Source organism: Trachemys scripta, chromosome 5 (assembly GCF_013100865.1).
Source record: "Trachemys scripta elegans isolate TJP31775 chromosome 5, CAS_Tse_1.0, whole genome shotgun sequence".
In the NCBI taxonomy this organism is placed as follows: domain Eukaryota; kingdom Metazoa; phylum Chordata; order Testudines; family Emydidae; genus Trachemys; species Trachemys scripta.
The window spans coordinates 124,957,610-124,979,336 of NC_048302.1; the positions used below are offsets into that span (position 1 = coordinate 124,957,610).

The following is a 21,727-nucleotide window of genomic DNA, read 5'->3' on the forward strand; positions in this document are numbered from 1 at the left end:
GGATTGCTAGGAAGAGATGGAATCCACCTAATGAAGAGAGGGAAGAGCATCTTTGCAGGCAGACTTGCTAACCTCGTGAGGAGGGCTTTAAAATAGGTTCGCCCGGGGATGATGACCTAAGCCTGGAGGTAAGTGGGGAAATGGGATACTGGGAGGAAACACAAGGAGGAGGGTGCAACAGGCACTGCAAAATACATCCTTTCCATGGAAAATACTGTTTTTCTTGAATGATCCTGTGCCATAGAAGGAGACCTTTCCTTGAAAAAAGGCATTTTTGGTCACTAGCACATACACAACAGAGATCCCTTTTGACAGATGAACAGAAATAATAACACAGCAAAACTTTGAGATGTTGCCAGGCAACTCAATAGACAGAAATTATCCCAGACAGTGCAGTGATGCTGGAATTGGAAGCAGAGACTAGTTTATTTTAATCTTTATTTTTCTCTTGTTTGTTGAACTTAGGAGCAAGAGAGAAATGTAATTTATTTACACCCCTCCCCAAACAATTTTGATTTCTCATAATGACAACATCCATTGATAGGAACATTCCACTACTTAGTGATCCTGGCCATCTTATTGACTATGAAAGCAGCTTTGCTGGATTTTATTTTTAAATACACACACAGAGAATACTCAGCTGACCTGTTGGACCAAAACCCAGCAGTAACTGTCAAGGCTGACAAACACACTAAAAGCATACAACTCAGAAAAACATGAAGTATTGCATTTTCCCATTGTGACACTTTCAGTCCTAATGTAGTCCGTGTGAGTGTGTGTGTGTGTGAGAGAGAGAGAGTGCGTGCGTGTGCATGCGCACACACACACACACACACACACACACACAAAGAATTATAAATTAGTCCAATAAAACTTCATATAGCTGAGCTACGAATAAAATTTTGCTCCTTTCATGGTAGGACAGACTTCACAAATTATCTTTTACTTATCTCATTCGGTAGCGCATACACATATATAAATAACTGAAGTAACTGCCAGATGTCTTTTCTCACATTTTTTCCCAAAACCACACTGATAAACAGCAAACAAGGTGTGAGCACAGAGCTGTGCTCATTTCTAACTAATCATTTCCAAAAGGATACACCAAAATCATGAAGAGCCACTTAATAGGAATTCTTTTGAGCTTCTGGGTTGCTGTCTCACCTGCTTTGTATTTTCATTCAGGGGAAAGAGAGGAGAAATGCATAATAGAAGACATTCCAAGTGATACCTTGATTACTGGTAGGTAGATGTTGCTACATGATGGTCAATGTGTTTAATATTTAAAATGTTAATCTATGAAGTTCTAATGCGGATAGCCTGATATATAATGCCAAAGCCCTGTGGCTGGCCTTGCTTAGGTGAATGAGTGGTGGTGTGGTGAGCAGGGCACAAAGAACATTTCCTTTTTTACTCCCAAAACAAGTGCCAGTCACAATATGGAATTGCACTATAGCCACTGCTCCATGCTAGCCATGAGTGTTACAGTTGTATCGTGTACGGCATGCTGAGTAATAACATGAGAGGACTCCATGTTTCTGAATCTAAACTGGCTCTTTATTAAGAGAATTAGTTACAGAATTGCTGTGACAGCAGCTAGCATTCAAGCTATGTGCACACAGAATGGCTTCCTGATGCCTTCTCCAAACTCTTCCCTTCTATCTCCTGTGCTCGTCCCTCCAAGTTCCATGCAGGTTGCTACAAGAGTCCTCTGCACAGACCAGAAGAGCTGGCTGAGCTAAGATGGAAAGCACAAAAGGCACCTATTTCTACAGTGCTGGAGATGCCACTGCAGTATGTGCTTTCTCGGAGGAATTCTGGTTTAGTCAACCATTACTCCCAGGGCTCCTATTATAGCACAGTTTTGCCACTCTCCCCCACCAATGTGAGATCTGCATTTTCTGTTTACCAGTGGTCAGGACCTCATTCAAGACCTGCTTTAAAAAAGGACCATTCCACTAAGTGTTTTATACTGAGTTCATTAAAATCTTCCCAGATAATGAGAAAGCAAAAAGCCCTTATTTGAGAAGGAGAAATATGCAAGACTGCCAGGGAACCATCAAAGAGCTGATCGCTTGTTGTTCACAAGTGCTAGGGGCTGTATGAAAGACAATCATAAAAACGTAATTTGAGTAATGGATACCTGAACTTTTGAGACTATTTGCCATGTGCCATGGCTTGCTAACCAGGCCAGAGCATGCAAGGCAATGATAATAAATTGTCACTTTTCTTTCACTGGTTTGTAACTTCTTGCTCACTCCCTTGTGGTGCAAAATGCCACAATCTAATTATATGGTGAACTGGAAAAAATCATAATTCTATTAAATATGTAAGTTATCTTGTACTTAATTTTGTTTTTATAGTGACTTGATGTAAAATGAAAAAGTGAAAGATATTTAATATACTAACTTGTAATTAACAGATTTGTATCTGTCTTCTCAGGGAGTTACAAGGTACAGCAATGGGACATACATGAACACAGGTTTCTTGAATCTGCACCTGGTTTGGGAATGTTTGTGACCATTACAACTCCTACTAAGGAGGTAAAACTTATTATTCACATTTTGGAGAAATTTGTACTGACTCTTGGAACTGGAAGGTCATACTATCTAAGGGGAATGGACAATATTTAAAAAAATAGGTGCCTAAAATTTGGTTCCTTAATCCATATTTAAGCAGCTAAATAAGTGGTCTGATTCTCAAAAGTGCAGAGCACATGTTGGTTTCATTAAGGTCAATAAGAGAAGAAGGGTAATCAGTACTTTTGAAATCCAGGCCATTTATTCATGTATCCATATGGGTTTAGTGCCTTGATTTTAGTCGTTTTTTATTTATTTAATCTGGTAATGCTTTTTGCGTTAAAGCTAGATTTGGAAAAGCTTGCCATCAAAGAATACTTAAAATATAGTTGAAAAAACAATATTTTACATACAGACAATGTGGTTTTGTATTGACTACTGAAGCAACATAGTAAAGCCAGTAGCTGTGTATGGAGAAAGGAAGGAGATGATAAATTAAACCAAAAATATTAGCTTAACCATCAGGATGCATATATCAGCAATTCACAACAACTGCCTTCATTGCATTGGGTGTTCAACACTTCTGAAAATCAGGATACTTATTTATGTGCCAAAGTAAGGACTTAGAAGCTACACTTAAACACCCATTTTTGAAAATTTTGACTTTATTTTAGTGTCTATAGATAAGTTTTTAGTTCTCAGTGTAGACCACATTTTTTTCTAGTTTTTATTCCCTTAATAAAATGTGAAAGTTAGGTTAATTGTATTTATATTAATAATATAATATAATTAATATTAAGTTTTAAATGTTAAAATATTCTGAGGTATGATACATAGCATTTTATTTTTATGTTAATATCTGTGGTTCATAAATTAAAAAAATATACTTAACACATTACAGCTACTGTTGTCAAAATTGTATGGTCCACAAGGAACATTCTCTTTTACGTCACACTTACCTGGGGAGCATAATATCTGTTTGCAGTCTAACTCCACAAAGCTTATCTCATTTGGAGGAAGTAAACTGGTAAGAGTATTTCTTGAATATTCTTTTTAATGATGATATCTGTCGTATCTAAACCACAGGCTCTGGAAGACAAATGGACATACAGTATAGAGGTCTAGGAGCATAATTTATGACAAGAGTGAAAGGATTATGAAAGTATCTCAGTGGATCCATGTGTCCAATGTTGCTCTTTGATCTTGCAAAGCAATTCCATGTAGGTGGACCTTTGGACCTCCTGAATTCAGTGGAGCGCCACTCATGCAGAACATTCTGTATTATTTTGGTTGTGGTCAGTGTTTGAAACCAGAAGAATCTTGCTTTGATGAATTATCTCAGAGATTGGCAAATGACTCAATATATGACATTTCCTAGTGACTGAAAAAGATAATGCTGGAGCTCAGAAGATGAAGAGATGAAACATAATTTCCTTTCATATCCAAAGAGTCAGGGCACAGTCAGTCTAATACAGTGCAGATTAATTAATATTTGTACAGCACCTTGATTATGTAAAGCTTCAAAGTCCTGATTAATATGATGAAATGTTATAAGGGGAAAGATTTATCAACACAAATGCAGGTACAAAAGCTTACTTATCTGAAAGCTATTACATTTCTGTCGCTCCCGTGTCTTTGAGCAATACCTCTATAAACTTTAAAGAGTTAAAATCTATGGGAGAGAGCCACACATGAATTATATATGTATTGTTCTTTATATCATTATAAACCAAGCTAAACTTTGGAAGTAACTGGAGAAAATTGCCTTTAGAAGCATATTTAATAACCTACTGGAAGTGCTATAGTATGCCAGGTGGAAGACCTAGGACTGATTCTCATTATCTCTGTTTCTGACTTTGCTTCAGCTACAACCTAAGTGGGAAGAGTATTAAAAAAAAAAGGATTGATAATGGTATCAATTTTTAATTAGAGTGGGTAGCCCTAAGCATGTTCATTTTTTCCCCTTTGTTGGACACAGTATAATAAATAGTTCACACTGGTTGAATCAATAGCATTAGTATAAAATACAACACTAATAACAAAGTATGTAAATTTGTGTAATTAAAGATTAAAACCTTGAAATATATACATTTTAAATATCTTATCTCTTTAGTAAGGACATCTATAAATAAGTTAAATACCATTCCTATAAGAAGGCTAAAAAGAAACCTTTGTTATTTATGCCTCGCTTTGTTTCTGACGACTTTTTTTTTTTATAAATTCATGGGACTAATAATTGTTGTTATTGTGTTCATAGCGTATCCACTTGGACATTAGAGTTGGAGAGCATTTTCTTGATGAAGCTATCGCTCAAGCCAAGGACAAAGTTAATGAAGTTAACTTTAGACTCGGACATCTAATTGAGCAAATTCATCACATATCCAAAGAACAAAACTATCACAGAGTATGTTTGTTCCCTAATAGAAATATGAAAGAATAATGCATGGAAACATCTGGATTTGGAAAGTAAAATGTTGGGTGGCATATTACAATATTTAGTTGTAGTATTATTTTTAATTAAATGTTATTAAAAGTACTATTAATATTTAACCAAAGTGGACCACCGTATGTAAGTTATTACTTAAAACTGAACAATACATATTAATTAAGGTTTGTAAAGCACTTTGCAGCTATAAAGCAAAATATAGTATATAAGCTAAGAATTAATTATTAATTAATCTTTATATAATCATCAGTTTTACTCTACAGTACTTTCCACTAATTAAATCATTTGGTTAATTTTAGTTTTTCTGGTCATAACTGCTATAATTCAGGTTGTATGTGCATCAAATTTTAATTTAAACTCTATTTTCACATGCTCATAACTTTGTGATAAATTCTATTTTGGGCTGAGATTCTCAATACTTAATCTCAACCTAAAAGTGAATTTGTTTTAGAAGGACTGAGTAAAATCCTTCCATAGAATCATAGAATATCAGGGTTGGAAGGGTCCTCAGGAGGTCATCTAGTCCAACCCTCTGCTCAAAGCAGGACCAATTCCCAACTAAATCATCCCAGCCAGGGCTTTGTCAAGCCTGACCTTAAAAACCTCTAAGGAAGGAGATTCCACCACCTTCCTAGGTAAACCATTCTGCAGAACTGCTGCCTAGCCAATCGGGCCATAGTCTGTAGCAGTGCATGGGACTCTTCCATCCTAAGTGCGGGACTCTGCACTTGTCCTTGTTGAACCTGATTCGATTTCTTTTGGCCCAATCCTTTAATTTGTCTAGGTCCCTCTGTATCCTATCTCTACCCTCCAGCGTATATACCACTCCTCCCAGTTTAGTGTCATCTGCAAACTTGCTGAGAGTGCAGTCCACGCCATCCTCCAGTTCATTAATGAAGATATTGAACAAAACCGGCCCCAGGACCGACCCTTGGGGCACTCCGCTTGAAACCGGCTGCCAACTAGACATGGAGCCATTGATCACTACCCGTTGAGCCCCATGATCTAGCCAGCTTTCTATCCACCTTATAGTCCATTCATCCAGCCCATACTTCTTTAACTTGCTGGCAAGAATACTGTGGGAGACAGTATCAAAAGCTTTGCTAAAGTCAAGGAATAACACATCCACTGCTTTCCCCTCATCCACAGACTCCGTTATTTCCTGATAGAAGGCAATTAGGTTAGTCAGGCATGACTTGCCCTTGGTGAATCCATGCTGACTGTTCCTGATGACTTTCCTCTCCTCTAAGTGCTTCAGAATTGATTCCTTGAGGACCTGCTCCATGATGTTTCCAGGGACTGAGGTGAGGCTGACTGGCCTGTAGTTCCCTGGATCCTCCTTCTTCCCCTTTTTTTTTTTTTTAAAGATGGGCACTACATTAGCCCTTTTCCACCTGTAACAGCAATTTGTAGACACTTTTAACAGAGCACAAGAATGGTAATTTCAGTTTCACTCCTCTTCACAGGGATAGCTCAGTGGTTTGAGCATTGGCCTACTAAACCCAGGCTTATGAGTTCAATCCTTGAGGGGGCCATTTAGGGATCTGGGGCAAAAAATCTGTCTGGGGATTGGTCCTGCTTTGAGCAGGGGGTTGGACTAGATGATCTTCTGAGGTCCCTTCCAACCTTGATATTCTATGATTATTTTCACAAAAATTAAATAAATATGGGTTAGATTATAGCATTTAGCTATGCCTAGTCTATACATCTCTGACCAGTTGCTTGCAAGGGAGAAAGTATCAGGAGAGCAACTGTTCTCCCTTGTCCATGTCTGAGCCATGGTTTCAACAATCCTAATATGGATGGAAAAGGAGGACACTTACAAGATCTAGTTGTCTATAAATAAAATAATGAAATAAATAAATGTGAGCTGCAATGGTAAAAAAGTTGTTTGAGCATGCATAGTAGTAATTTTTGCTAATAATAGGAACTACAATGCTAACTGTGGTGCTTAGCATCATAAACCCCAATTCTAACAACACAGATGTGAACGATTTTGCACACATGCACTATTTGTAGGATCAATATCTATGAAGAATGTTTGCAATGCAGGAATGAATTCTATGAGTGTTATTACTATATATTGCATATTATTGAATAAATTATTGAAATCTTTGTGCCTGTGCCAGCTATAAGCTCATTAAGCATAACAACGCTGGATTTTTGCAGTTTGTTCTAATTTTTCTATTTAGAACAATTCTCTCTAAAATAGAAGAAAAAGTAATTAAGGAAGCCCCATGAGACTTTCTGAGCTTGATCCTGCATGGCACATGTGCAGAGTAGTGCATATGCACATACAAGGTAAAAAACCAAGTCTATTAGGATGGAAATAGGAACTCAATCCTGCAGCCATGAGCGTTGTATGCAAGTTACTCCAATTTAGTAGTAGGAATAAAGCCCAGGATATGATCCAATACCTTTGAAATCAATCGAGTTTTGTCATTGTCTTTAACAGGAGCTGGAGCAGGTCCCAGAGAAGGAAATTTGGATTGAGGGGTCAGATTGCAGTGTTGCAAAACTCAGTCCCTTTTGTGAATCTAGTTCCAGGCACCTAGTTGCTTCTTCAGATGCATAAATACCTTTAAATATATGGTCCCTAAGTGCCTTATTGTGGCTCCAATTCAGGGAAAAAATTAAGTCTGTGCTTAAGTCCATCCCTGTTCAGGAGAGCACGTAAGCATATGTTTAACATTATGAATGTGTTTCAGTCCCATTGACTTCAGTAGGAAGTATGCATGTGCTTAAAAAACTATACCTAATGCTCAGCCCAACCTGTGACCATATGAAACTTCTGCTCACACTTTCACTGCAGCACAAAAGCCAACCTTACATAACCTGTTGTTCAGTGCTCAGATTGTGATTTGCAACCCTGAAAGTAATATGGATAAGAAGTTCAAACTCTTATTTTCATCAAATTGATTATAGTTAAGAAGAGAACATCGCATAGGGCTTGGTTCATTCTCTCCAGTATGTGGACAGACAACATGTGCCTTGATACCAGGTAGCTGCATCAAATACTGTACTTAGATTTTTTTAAATCAAATAATTATGCCTTTTCCCTCTTTTCAACAGGAACGTGAGGAGTACTTTCGATTGACAAGTGAAGAAACAAACAGCAATATCCTGTGGTGGGCTCTTGCACAAACATTAATCCTTATCTTAGTTGGAGTCTGGCAAATGAAATGTCTTAAAGATTTCTTTATCGCTAAAAAGCTTGTTTAAGACTGATAGAAGTGAATATACTTCTAAATTATTCAACATATAATGCATAATGTCTACATTAATAAAGCATAAAATGCAAAAATATGCACTATTTTTGATGTCTTATTAACATAAAAAGGTGAAATTAAACTAGTTTTCAAGNATCTTGTCCTTTGTATGCATTTTGAACGGAACCCCATCCAGTCAATGGTCTCTGTGTGCACCTGTTTTCCCCGGCTTTGCAAATTGCTCTGAAGCTTAGGCAGCACATAGACTGCTGGACAGATAGAGGGAGGCATTAGTGCATATGCCCAGACTCTGAAATATAGGTGCCTAGAAAATGTTTACTCTGAAAAACTTAGGCACTGAATGAATTTAGGTGCCTATGAATCGTACAAAAGCCAAAACTGGGATTTAGGCACCAAAGTCTGACGTTTAGGCACTGAAGTACCTTCGTGGATGCCACCCCTATTGATTATCAGACAGACACAAAATATGGTATTTCTTCTCTTTTCTTGTCAGACTGTGATGTCATTTCAACAGTTCTGGTTTTTCTGAGGGTTTATGAAAAAAAACAAAAATTCATATATCAAAAATTAAAGAAATTCTTTAAGAATTAGCTAGTATAATCAAGTATCAGGGGGTAGCCGTGTTAGCCTGTATCTACAAAAACAACAAGGAGTCTGGTGGCACCTGGTGTAATCAGTGGCTTTGTTTAAGAAGAAGGTGCCCAAAGTGCAGCCCCAGTAACTGAACATAAGTAAAATGTGTCTCACATCTGTCCCTTCTTAATAAAGTCTGAGTGAGAAGAAAATTGACAGAGTGTAGGTTTTTACTGGTGTGAATTCAGATACTATTTCTACCTGTTATAATACCATTTTTACAGTATTCTTCGTCCCAAACATCATTATAAACATTGATACTCAACATGTTAGGCAGTAAGCAAATAGCTATTGTATAAATACATAAGACATATCTAGTCAACTATCAAGGAAGATAATGAGTGTATTTAAATATTATGATTGTGTGTATCTATTTAGAATAATTGTTAATGTGTTTCAAATAATAAAGACATATTTTAGAAAATGGTTACTTTTATGCTCAGGAATAAAGTCTGATCCTGCTTATATTGAAGTCACTGATAAAAAAAAACACAAAGGGTGAAATTCTATTGAAGTCAAGACTTCACAAATTTCATCCACTGAGTTCAGTGGGGGCAGAATTGGGCCCAAAATATCTTAGTCATACCTCTGGTTAGTTCTCATCCATCAAATCATTCAAGCATGAACTTAAATTTAAGCATGTGAGTAATCTCATTTAAGTCAACAGAAGTACTCAAACAACAGGATTCAGTGAGACTACTCTTGTGCATAAAGTTGCTTGCATACATAAGTGTCTGTAGGATTCAGGCCTGGGAGCCATTGCACATTTTTCCCTGTGCAACTGTGTGTTCACAGTTTTGAAAAATCAAACTCTTTATATGATTTTATTTGCAATTATGTACAGCCTCTTTGATTCTTGATACAAAAAGGTCTAAGCATCAAAACAAGTTGCATATGCTGTATGACATACACTCCTATGACATTCATTTTTATTTTACAGGCAAAAAAGATGAATGTTTGATTTGTAGAGCTCCTTGCCGTACAATATTTCTTTCTAAAAAGGTAAATTAAGGCTTTCATAATATTTGTTTTATACTAATTTGTAGTTTCCTTAACAGTAGAGTTATTTAATTACAATATACTTTCCTTTTGTTTGTCAGCTGTACATGGACATTCACAAACGTTTTGACAGTAGTCATAGATGCTCTGTTACTATATAGGGTACATTTATGGATTTCTTCAGACACAACTATATATAGCCTGGCGTGTGTACACCCCAGAAGTCAGCAGCAAATCAGTACAACTTCTTCAAGAAGCAAGTTGGTGACTAACATAAAAGGTTAGGGGTGATTGTCAAAAAGTAGAAAGTTCCATGTTATTATCAGATTTCGGGTAAATTAACCCTGTCCTCCTGTGCACTACAGTTCACTGTACTGAGTGTGGCCTTTTTTCTCTCCACAAAAAGTGTGCAACCTGCACCAGTTACTCTGGCTCTTGGATTGAAGGAAAAACTCATGGACAGTCCAAGCAGTGTTTAGATATATGGGTATTAGGTCTAGCCTTCCTAGTGTGACCAGATGTCCCGATTTTATAGGGACAGCCCCAATATTTGGGGCTTTGTCTTATATGGGTGCCAATTACCCACCCACCCTCGTCCTGATTTTTCACCCTTGCTATCTGGTCACCCTAAACCTTCCCTTTTTTAATAATCCACTCAACCCTGTATTATTTTCCTTTGTGGGGATAGAGTTGAATAGAAGTATTCATAGGGGTTCTTGCCCTCACTCACCAGAGGACTGTGCAGCCTCCCACTTCCTATTTTTGTTAAGATGGGGTTGAAAAGTTAATCCTTCCTCTTCCTGCCTAGATACCTTCTTCTCATTAGCTAAATTCCTATTTGGGTTGTGAAGGCACTTTATATTTCCGCCTTGACTAACTGCCAGCCAGGTAAAGGGGACACCTTCCTTATGAGGGTAAGGGGGACATCATGAACATGCTTAGTGAAAACAGCATTCCTACAAGCCCATATGGCAATCATGGCCCTGGAACAGAGGCAGAGTTGGGCTGAAATCAGTATTACGTTGCTGGGCCTTGTAGTAGGGTTTAGTATCCCTAGAAGTATTTAACAACAGGTTAACATACCTCTACTAAGTATGTCAATAATACAAAGAACAGGAGTACTTGTGGCACCTTAGAGACTAACAAATTTATTTGAGCATAAGCTTTTGTGAGCTACAGCCCACTTCATTGGATGCATGCGGTGGAAAATACAGTAGGAAGATATATAGAGAGAGATAGATAGATAGATAGATACATGCACAGAAAATGGCCCCCTATAGTTCCTCACATCTTCTTGTCAATTGCTGGAAATGGGCCATTTTCATTACCACTACAAACAGTTCTTTTTTTCTCTCCTGCTGATAATAGCTCACCTTAACTGATCACTCTCCTTATAGTGTGTATGGTAACACCCACTGTTTCATGTTCTTTCTGTGTGTGTGTGTATATATATATATATATATATCTTCCTAATGTATTTTCCACCGCATGCATCCAATGAAGTGGGCTGTAGCCCACGAAAGTTTATGCTCAAATAAATTTGTTAGTTTCTAAGGTGCCACAAGTACTCCTGTTCTTTTTTTGAATACAGACTAACACAGCTGCAACTCTGAAACCAATAATACAAAGGTAACTCTGTATTTATGAATAAAATATAGAATGAAAAATACTGCTGAACTGGAGGAAGGGCAGGATGATTACAGAAAAGTAATAGGGTGTTAGATAAAGCAATCTGGCACTTAGCCAGAATAAAAAATTCGAAGGGTGTGATTTTCAAAAATACTTAGAAATGCTAATATTCCCATTGACTTCAGCGGGGCAGAATTAAGCCAACACTAAGTGCTTTTGAAAACCCCACTCTAAATGTGTGTAGATATCTATATCAACATCAATGACTGAAGCTTAAAGGGAAATAATAAGTAAACTAGACTGTCTGGCAATTGAAGAAGATCTTTATGGCCTAGGCATTTCTGAATCCTGGTAGCATGACAAACAAAAGCCTATGCTATGGAATACTCTATTATTAAGGACTAAGTCATACAATAAGGATAGATTAGGTTGTAGAGGTGGGGGAAGTACCATTATACCAAAAATAATATAAAATTTATTGAACTAAAATGTATTTGTTTTGAGTAGAATATGTATGAATATAAAACTCAAGTCAGAAGAATGTAAATATATGATAATAGTTTTACTACTGTCCTCTATAACAGGAGGAGAGATTTTTCTTGACCTAGTCCTAAGCAACACACAAGAATCAGGCCAAGGAATAACAACAGATGAATCACTAAAGCTCATTATAATAGCTGATCGCAAGATAATTAAGTTCAACATCATGATACTGAACTTTCAAAATGGTTTAACTGAGGAAGCTAATGAAAAAGACCCTAAAGACAAAAACAAAAATCCTTAGACTTAGTATGGAGGCTATTTAAGCATACCAAAATAGAGTTAGAGTAGGCATGCATATACAGACCAAAAAAAAAGGATGCATAATTAGATGGCAAAGCACAAAATGTTATTAGAGCAAAACAGTTATCTTTCAAAAATGGATATCCAGCCCAATTGAAGCCAGCAGAAGGAGACAGACTCTGGCAGGTAACATGGAAAATGGAGATCAAGAAGCATAAGAATTTGAACAGCAAATAACCAAAACATAAGAACAAATAAGAATGTTTTTTAAAAATATATCATAAGTAGGAATCCATGGGTCTGCTGGACTACCAGGGAGTAATTAAGATGGGCAGAACATTGCAGAGAAGTTTCATTATTTCTTAGCATCAGTTTCACCACAAATGATGTTGGGACTTACATGCCCAGGTCACACCCACTATTTTCAGGTAAATCAATGAATCACTGTCAGAGATTGAGATGTCAACAAACTGATAAATTATAGTGAATTCTGGCTCCATTGCAATCCATGGGAGTTTTGCCATTGAAGTCAGTAGGGCCAGGATTTCAATCTTAAATTGGAACACATCACCAGAACTGGATGGAAAACATCAAGCATTCTAAAGGAATTCAAGAGTGTAGTGGCTGAGCAGTTAACAAAAGGATTAACTGTTTCATTAAAACCTGCTACTATATTGGAGGACTGAAAGGTAGCTAATTACTGTATCATTTAAAAAGGTACTAGTGGTGATCAGTAAGCCTTGCTTAAATAAATCAATGGGAATGATAATTAAGCATCCCCACACACAAAAAAATGGTTGAGCTCCATAATTTAGGGACCAGAGAGGAAAAATGGCTAGTAAGTTTTATGGGTATGATATTGACCCCATTGATACTAAGGGCAAAACTCTCAACTGACTTCAGTGAAATCAGGATAGAGCCCTATAAATGTGCTAAAACTCCTCATTACATTATTTATTTGGAGTAGTTGAAGGGTCACATTTTTCAGTTAGTGCATGGTTGTCATTATAGCTTTATATTTCTACTAGTTTTGTACTTCAGTCACCAAACTGGTCGTTATTTGAGAACAGGCTTAAGTACTTTGCTGAATCAAAGCCTCAGTGTTTATTATTTTGGGATATTATAAAAACATCCTATATTGCTTTATACAATAATAATCTAAACATTTGTTACAAACCCTTATTTTTGATGTTTTGTAAATCTCTTCCTAGTGGAGTTCTTCATTTAATAGATTTCTAGCATGAATTCAAGAACCTCTCTCTCTTTGCTAGAACCTTAAATAAATTTGATAGCTTGTCCATAAAATACATTTTAAATATGCATACTGCACTTGTATGAATATGATGGTTCCTCACTGGATGAAATTTTATTTTCTTATATTGGTGAATAAAGGTCACTGAGATTTGCTAGCACGGGTTTCAGTTTGAATAAAAGATAGGTTAGAGTGCATTAGTTTATATTTATATAGGTAAACAAAATATTCACTCAATGAGAACTAGATAACTGCTTCATAATTTACATGGAAAACAATAGGGGGTCAACCATGTCATTCTGTTAGAAGGCAATGTGGAGGGGCACTGCCCCAGCAGAAGCTTCAGGAAAGAAAATTTTATCAAAGAAATTATATCTCAGAGTCTATTAAATCTTTCTTGAATAGCACTACTTACCAGCCTCTACAATCTAGTCTGTCTTTCATTTATATTTGATAGGCAAGTGCTCCATTATCCCACTTATATTTGTCATTCCATTATGTTTCTGTACAGACTAGTCTCTCCCCTAAAAAGTCACAACAGCTAATAAATTTACAGTCCCACTTCTTTACATTATCTATTCATCCATGAATTGAAATTCTGTCTAGTTGTCCCTGAACACAGAACCAGAAACATTTCAGAGAAAGCTATCATCATGTATTATTTATTTTGATATTAAGTTCAGTTTATTATACACTACCCCCAAATTTTAAAATGCACCACATTTTCTTAAGAGAAAATACTTAATTGCACAGTAGACATTTTTTAGTAAAACTCAGGAGGTTTCATAATGGAGTAGGGAACAGCTGGGATTTTGGCACCAAAGTAACTATGAGAGGTGGCTTTTTTCTTTTGGGCATTCAGGAGGCAGCTGAGATTTTCTTCCTGGGGAATGGATAGAACTCAAATTTTCCAACTTTTTGGGGGCAGAGCTGACTTAAAATTTGGTGGAGAAGTTACCCACCTCAGCAAGTAGCTGTCCCACTACAAAATGTTTAATGTATGCTACTGCATCCAACAATAGTTGATAGTCACATTAGCTTGTAATTTCTGCTGAAATGCTCAGTTCTGAAATAGTTCATATGGCTATGTAGACCATTTGTCCTTCGGCTTCAGAGTCAGCACCCTTTACAGATGAATGAAAATATCTCACGCTTCTCTCAGAATTCTTGTTTCAGGCTCTTCAGACATCAGTTTTAAACTCAGTTCCAATTAGGAAGGGTTTTCTTTGCCACTATATCGAGGTATTTACTTTTTGAATGAGCGCTTAAAATATGGAACACAATTATGCAGCATATTTAAAAATTTCAGCAAACCATTGTGTTATATTAGGGGCCTCACTTATAAAATACCAGGATAAGAAAACTGTCACTTCTTCATATATTACTCTCCATGAATGTTCACTTTTAAATTTTCACTCTTAGATATATGAAGCACATTTGTTTAATAGATTATCTATAGTGTTTAAATATATTATTAAAAATTCTTCCAGATTATTAAAAAGATACTGAATGAAACCAGACTTAATCTCTGCATCTTCCTACTGGATACCACCCTACAACTTGTTGCATTACCATTTATTATCCATGTACAACCGTTCAATCAGTTTATGGAACATTTAATGTAATGCTGTATTTTAAAGCTTTTCTAAGTACACAGGGTAACATTTTCAAATGTGCCTTATTAAAAGTCAATGAAATTTAGGCTCCTAAGTACATAAGTCACTTTTGAAAATGGAACCTAAGTTCCTTAGTCATAAAGGCACTTTTGAAAATTTTACCCTAAATATGATATCCACTACATTTTCTTCAGCCACTAATTCTGTCTTTTAAAAAATTACAATGCTATATTGTAGACATTAATTTTGGTAACATTTAGTTACTCTTTCTCTGCAGACAAATCCTGAAATTCAGTCACTGTTTATGGGATTAGATATGTTATGCAAAAAATATTCAAGAGAAATTACACAGGTGAGTCCTATGAGATTTGTTTTGCAAGATTTGGTTGCCATGTGTGCTTTTTCTTCTTTTTTAGAAACTGACTTATCTTCATTCTGAACCTATTTTTTCCTCATTGTCAGTATAGTTGTAGGTCTAGCAGTTCCAGTTTTCCTCATTTCTTTTCTCTGTTTTTTTGTTCGTTTAGCTAGTTGATTTTTGTTCCTGTTTTGTGTTTTTTGGCATTTTTGGACTGACCAACTCATTATGGCCTGATTTTCAAAGTGCTAACCATTTGCAGCTTCTATTAACTTCAGTGTAAAGGGAAAAATTGTATGAATAGTTCAACTTCCACATTTTCTTTCTCCCGTACACAGTTCCAAGGTGCTTAAGAAAGCATCAGGGCTACTCTTTGTGTCTTAATCTCATATTAATTATCACTACTTCTTGTTATTTTAATGATGCATAAATATTTGCAATGAAAAAGTATCAAATATTGACTATATCAGAAATTAAACAAGTAAATTTAAATCACTGTTGGCACCACATGCTATGGCTAAAAAAAAATACAACCCACAAAATGTTTCAAAGGGAGGGAAAAGGAAAATATGATGTAGAAACTCAGGTGAGCATTTGGATGTTGTCTAGATGAATAGTCTATAGAAACTGTTTCAATGTGCACAATTCAGAATCCATTCAGAAATTTTCAAGACTACAGTTAGAATCAAAAGACAGTTATTCAGATGTCTGTTCAATAGTTTCCAGTAAACTCTTAGCTTTCTTAATTTCCCAGAAAATGAACAGTTTCATGTGACAAAATCCAAGTTTCATTTAGGACATGACACATGGCTTGGGTACTAAGTCCCAGAGGCGAATATATTAGGATTCTGTTTTTTATTGTACATATATTTCTTTTTTCCCTGTAAGGGGCACAGAGAGGTTGGTTATTCTTGCTTCTCCTCTATTTTATATTCACAGCCTCTTTATCAGTAACATTTGATCAGCAACCCAAGCCTTTGTTTTTTTCCTGTGCCTAATACTTTACTGCCAAAACACCTCATGCCATTTTGACATGGCCACAAGAAATTAGCATATAGAGAGTCACTTGTTTCTCTTCCAGCCCAGCTGATATGTACAGTTAACAGTTTATCTTACACCCATTCCCACCGTGAGCCTGGCCTCACAGACTAGGCATTGTAATATTTGCTTATAGAAATAAAAGTATTTATTGGAACACTGCAAGTAACAACTCCAGCACACAGAGACAGGACTGAACTTCCTCCTAGCCGCCCCTCCCCCACAGCTATGACAACAACATAATATACAAATAAGACAACTTAAACCTAAGATAAAGATACATTTCTACCTACTATAGAAGTGCTGTCTGCACTGACCATTACAGATCACATCCTAGCCACATTAGTATTTTGACAATCGGATTTGTCAAACCCCAAATAAAATATTATTTTAATAAAAAAATTGTGACATTCACTGCTAGGTTGTGTGTTCTTTTTACTGCCTTTCAATGAGTTCTGAAAGCAAAAACAACATATACCTGGCATGGCCTAGTTTTCCAGCTGCTGGAAAAATATATTATGTGTTTAACCCAAGTGTAACTATTGTGTGTAAATTTATACTCTGCTACTTCATATTAGTGAGATTTGCCACAATATGCCAGTTTCCAAGTAGTTTGAAATTATTTTTTGAGTTCAGGAAGAGTTACTACTTACTAAAGTAGTATTAACAACTAAGTAGGATGTCTCACTGTGACCAGGATCCTAGTGGGGGCCAGCTATGGTCAGTCAATTAGGGTGAACTGCAAAGAATGGGGCAGACAATCCCCAAAAAGCTGGTGGATATTCCAATACTTAGATTTACCCAACCATCATAAAACAGCTTCTTTATTACCTCACTGGTTACTCAGAAGTCCAAACAACATAGTTCCCTTAAAGTGATCCAGCCTCAGGCCTCCATCCAGGTACCTAAGTCAAATATGACAATTTCTGAAAATCTTATTTCATCATATAAAATAAAAGGTTCTACTACTCCCAAAGGATCAGACACATTACCTCCGAGGCTACTGAATATTCCATCTCTTACCCAAATACACGCTAAAGCCAATTCTTATTAACTAAACTAAGCTTTATTAAAAAAACAAAAAAGAGAGATGATGGTTAAAAGATCAATATACTTATAGAAATGAGTTCAATTCATTTAGGTGCAGATTCATAGCAGAGATGGTGAGATTTGTAGTTGCAAAGAGTTCTTTTAGAAATAGTTCATAGGTTATAGTCCAATGTCCAAATATCATATTCAGGGTGGAGCAGCATAACTGGGACCTCAGCCTTGGAACTCAAACTTCCCCTGATGAAGCCTAAACAGATCTGAGATGACAGAATCAGGACCCAAAGATCTTTTTTACAATTTTATGTCTTTTGACAAGTTGGAGTTCCTCAGGGAACAAAAGGTAATTAGGATGACTTTGAAGGAGGTCCATCACTGGTACTTGGCTATACAAATTAACTTATGGCCATTTACTTGTTCCTCCACCATTCACAGTACATTTTAAAGAGAGACGAATACTGATATATACCATGTTTACAAATCATTTAAATGATAGGATGTTCTTTTGATCTCTGTATTATCAGAATACTGCAAAGACGGGGACTGTTGATTACATTGTCGACCCTACTCATACATATGTAAATATACAAAAACACAAACATTATCTCCCCACATGTCTTTTGAGGGTTATTTATTTTGCAGGATGTTAAACCCTTCCTAGCCATGTGTCACACTCGGACTATATTTTTAATTAACAGAATATGTTTTTACAAGACAAGCCATAATAGTCAATAAGACATAGTATGTTTTATATTGCCATTTCATTTGTGTTTGTGTTTAACTCTATATTGATTAAATTTTGGGCAAACACTGTAGGAAAACTATACTTCCTCTTTTTCTCTCTTGTCATTGAACATGGTCTTAAAAACAAATTCAATAAAATAAGTCCACCATCCCCTAGGCAGGCCACTCCAGATTCAAACATATACATTTTACAAGTTTTTAGTTGCCACCCTGGTGTATAACTGGAGAGTGTTTTTATTGGATCTGAACCTAAATGATATATAAAAACATATAAAAATAAAAAAATGGGAATTACTTCAGTTTCTTTTTCCTTCATGTTGTAGAAATGTACTATAACTGAAGCGATTTCAACTTTATAATATAATATAGAGATATATCTATCTCATAGAGCTGGAAGGGACCCTGAAAGGTCATTGAGTCCAGCCCCCTGCCTTCACTAGCAGGACCAAGTACTGATTTTGCCCCAGATCCCTCAGTGGCCCCCTCAAAGACTGAACTCACAACCCTGGGTTTAGCAGGCCAATGCTCAAACCACTGAGCTATCCCGCCCTGAACTTGTCCATATGATTAGTTGAAAACCATTATTACACAAATTTTATTTTTAGATTTCAGAATTTCAAGAAAAACACAGAAGACGCTTATTAGCATACTACAGAGGAAAGGTAACTAAGCTTGACTTTGGGTGGGAAGGAGGATTGTTTTGTGTGCCTTATTTCTTTGGTTTATATTTAGAAAACAAATTTTGATTGGACTTTCCTACTTATTAAAAGGGGGGTGTTAGCACCTGTCATGATGTCTGGAGTGGTTCACAACCATGAATGCCTACCTCAGGGTAGATTGTCAGAAAACAGGACAGACACCCCAAACTGGTGGTGTAGTCTATAATTAGATGTCACCAAGCCAGTAACAAATGTGAACTGCTGGCTCACTATATTAGTCTTACCATGGAGTCACAGATTCCTGAGACTCTCCAGTCTACCTTGCCACTTAAACAAACTGGACATTGTGATGAAATGGTTACTTACATGAAAAATCACACCGCAGTCAAGTTGCTTCCAGTCCCAAGAGACTAATCACTTTACCCAGATCAGTGGTACCCTAGATCTTACACCAAAGACAATGCTGGTAGCCAATTTTATAGTAGAATCATAGAATCATAGAATATCAGGGTTGGAAGGGACCTCAGGAGGTCATCTAGTCCAACCCCCTGATCAAAGCAGGATCAATTCCCAACTAAATCATCCCAGCCAGGGCTTTGTCAAGCCTGATCTTAAAAACCTCTAAGGAAGGAGATTCCACCACCACCTCCGTAGGTAACCCATTCCAGTGCTTCACCACCCACCTAGTGAAAAAGTTTTTTCCTAATATCCAACCTAAACCTCCCCCAATGTAACTTGAGACCATTACTCCTTGTTCTGTCATCTGGTACCTCTGAGAACAGTCTAGATCCATCCTCTCTGGAACCCCCTTTCAGGTAGTTGAAAGCAGCTATCAAATCCCTCCCTCATTCTTCTCTTCTGCAGACTAAACAATCCCAGTTCCCTCAGCCTCTCCTCATAAGTCATGTGCTCCAGCCCCCTAATCATTTTTGTTGCCTTCCGCTGGACTCTTTTCAATTTTTCCACCTCCTTCTTGTAGTGTGGGGCCCAAAACTGGACACAGTATTCCAGATGAGGCCTCACCAATGTCAAATAGAGGGGAACGATCATGCTGGCAATGCCCCTACTTATACAGCCCAAAATGCCGTTAGCCTTCTTGGCAACAAGGGCACACTGTTGACTCATATCCCGCTTCTCGTCCACCGTAACCCCTAGGTCCTTTTTCGCAGAACTGTTTCATAGCCTTTCGGTCCCTAGTCTGTAGCAGTGCATGTGATTCTTCCGTCCTAAGTGTAGGACTCTGCACTTGTCCTTGTTGAACCTCATCAGGTTTCTTTTGGCCCAATCCTCTAATTTGTCTAGGTCCCGCTGTATCCTATCCCTACCCTCCAGCTTATCTACCACTCTTCCCAGTTTAGTGTCATCTGCAAACTTGCTGAGAGTGCAGTCCATGCCATCCTCCAGATCATTAATGAAGATATTGAACAAAACTGGCCCCAGGAACAACCCTTGGGGCACTCCGCTTGATACCAGGTGCGAACTAGACATGGAGCCATTGATCACTACCCATTGAGCCCAACGATCTAGCCAGCTTTCTATCCACCTTATAGTCCATTCATCCAGCCCATACTTCTTTAACTTGCCAGCAAGAATACTGTGGCAGACTGTATCAAAAGCTTTGCTAAAGTCAAGGAATAATATATCCACTGCTTTCCCCTCATCCACAGACCAAATTATCTCATCATAGAAGGCAATTAGGTTAGTCAGGCATGACTTGCCCTTAGTGAATCCATGCTGACTGTTCCTGATCACTTTCCTCTCCTCTAAGTGCTTCAGAATTGATTCCTTGAGGACCTGCTGCATGATTTTTCCAGGGACTGAGGTGAGGCTGACTGGCCTATAGTTCCCTGGGTATTCCTTCTTCCCTTTTTTAAAGATGGGGACTACATTAGCCTTTTTCCAGTCATCCGGGACCACCCCCAATCGCCATGAGTTTTCAAAGATAATGGCCAATGTCTCTGCAATCACATCCGCCAACTCCTTTAGCACCCTTGGATGCAGCACATCTGGCTCCATGGACTTCCCTATGCTCATCCAGTTTTTCTAAATAGTAAACTAACTAAAGGTTTATTAGCTAAGAAAAGGAAATGAGAGTTATTGAGAGGTCAAAGCAGGTATAATATATGGACAGGTGAGTCACTGTCTATAATTCCAAATGGCAGCAGAGATGATGTAATCTGCCAGTTTCCCAAAAGTCTCTCAGGGCTATTCAGAATAACTCTGAGGACCACCAGATGGTGCAAGCAATTCTCAGTTCACAGTTCTCAGTTCACAGGCTGGATTTTCTTTCAGCCTGTGACCACTCCCCTTACTTCAGTGTTCTTTGGGTATTCATTGATTATATGAGTAGAGTGACATAAGGTGGAGAGAAGAGAGGTGGCTAGAGGAATTTTTCCCCTTCTTATACTCCAACTCTTTTGTGCTGGAAAAATCCTTGCTGGGTCATAGGGCCAGGCAGTTCCATTGTGGACGTGAACTCCAAGATGTCCTTCAGATTAATTGTAAATTTCTTGTTCACACCTCCCTCCCCCCACAGGGAATGTCTGATTAAAGAGGCAATGGCTCTTTAGCACCTTGCTGGCTTTCCAGTGTGCCTTTTTCTCTGAGAAAATGGTTTGTGGGAGTCACTCAATACTACAATACATTTCATTAACAATCATATAGTAAAAATCTCATAATTGTAAATGCAGTGATGTTACACACATCTTAATAGTACAATGATGTTCAGCAGATTATGAGTTTTAAATGATACTTCACAAGCCATACTTTCTACA

General features: G+C 37.3%; 2 protein-coding genes across 2 annotated transcripts in view; both read left to right on the forward strand.

Moving 5' to 3' along the window:
- The first annotated feature begins 1,018 nt into the window (after positions 1-1,018).
- LOC117878294 (transmembrane emp24 domain-containing protein 11-like) lies at positions 1,019-8,215 on the forward strand. The gene is made up of 5 exons (XM_034772407.1): positions 1,019-1,242; positions 2,443-2,543; positions 3,421-3,546; positions 4,777-4,923; positions 8,038-8,215. The coding sequence occupies exons 1-5, from the start codon at positions 1,113-1,115 to the stop codon at positions 8,185-8,187; spliced, it is 654 nt and encodes a 217-aa protein (XP_034628298.1). The 5' UTR covers positions 1,019-1,112; the 3' UTR covers positions 8,188-8,215.
- An 879-nt stretch (positions 8,216-9,094) lies between these two features.
- RNF212 (ring finger protein 212) overlaps positions 9,095-21,727 on the forward strand; it is a 29,599-nt gene continuing 16,966 nt past the window's right edge. The window contains exons 1-4 of the mRNA XM_034772542.1: positions 9,095-9,104; positions 9,769-9,830; positions 15,385-15,459; positions 18,900-18,956. Of these exons, the coding sequence (XP_034628433.1) occupies positions 9,095-9,104; positions 9,769-9,830; positions 15,385-15,459; positions 18,900-18,956 (204 nt within the window). The remainder of the gene's footprint in view (positions 9,105-9,768; positions 9,831-15,384; positions 15,460-18,899; positions 18,957-21,727) is intronic.

Coding starts and splice junctions, on each gene's coding strand:
- LOC117878294 (XM_034772407.1), top strand. CDS start 1,113: ATGAAGAGCCACTTAATAGGAATTCTTTTGAGCTTCTGGGTTGCTGTC. Junction 3,547..4,776: donor CATTTGGAGGAAGTAAACTG/GTAAGAGTATTT, acceptor TTGTGTTCATAG/CGTATCCACTTGGACATTAG. Junction 4,924..8,037: donor AAGAACAAAACTATCACAGA/GTATGTTTGTTC, acceptor TCTTTTCAACAG/GAACGTGAGGAGTACTTTCG.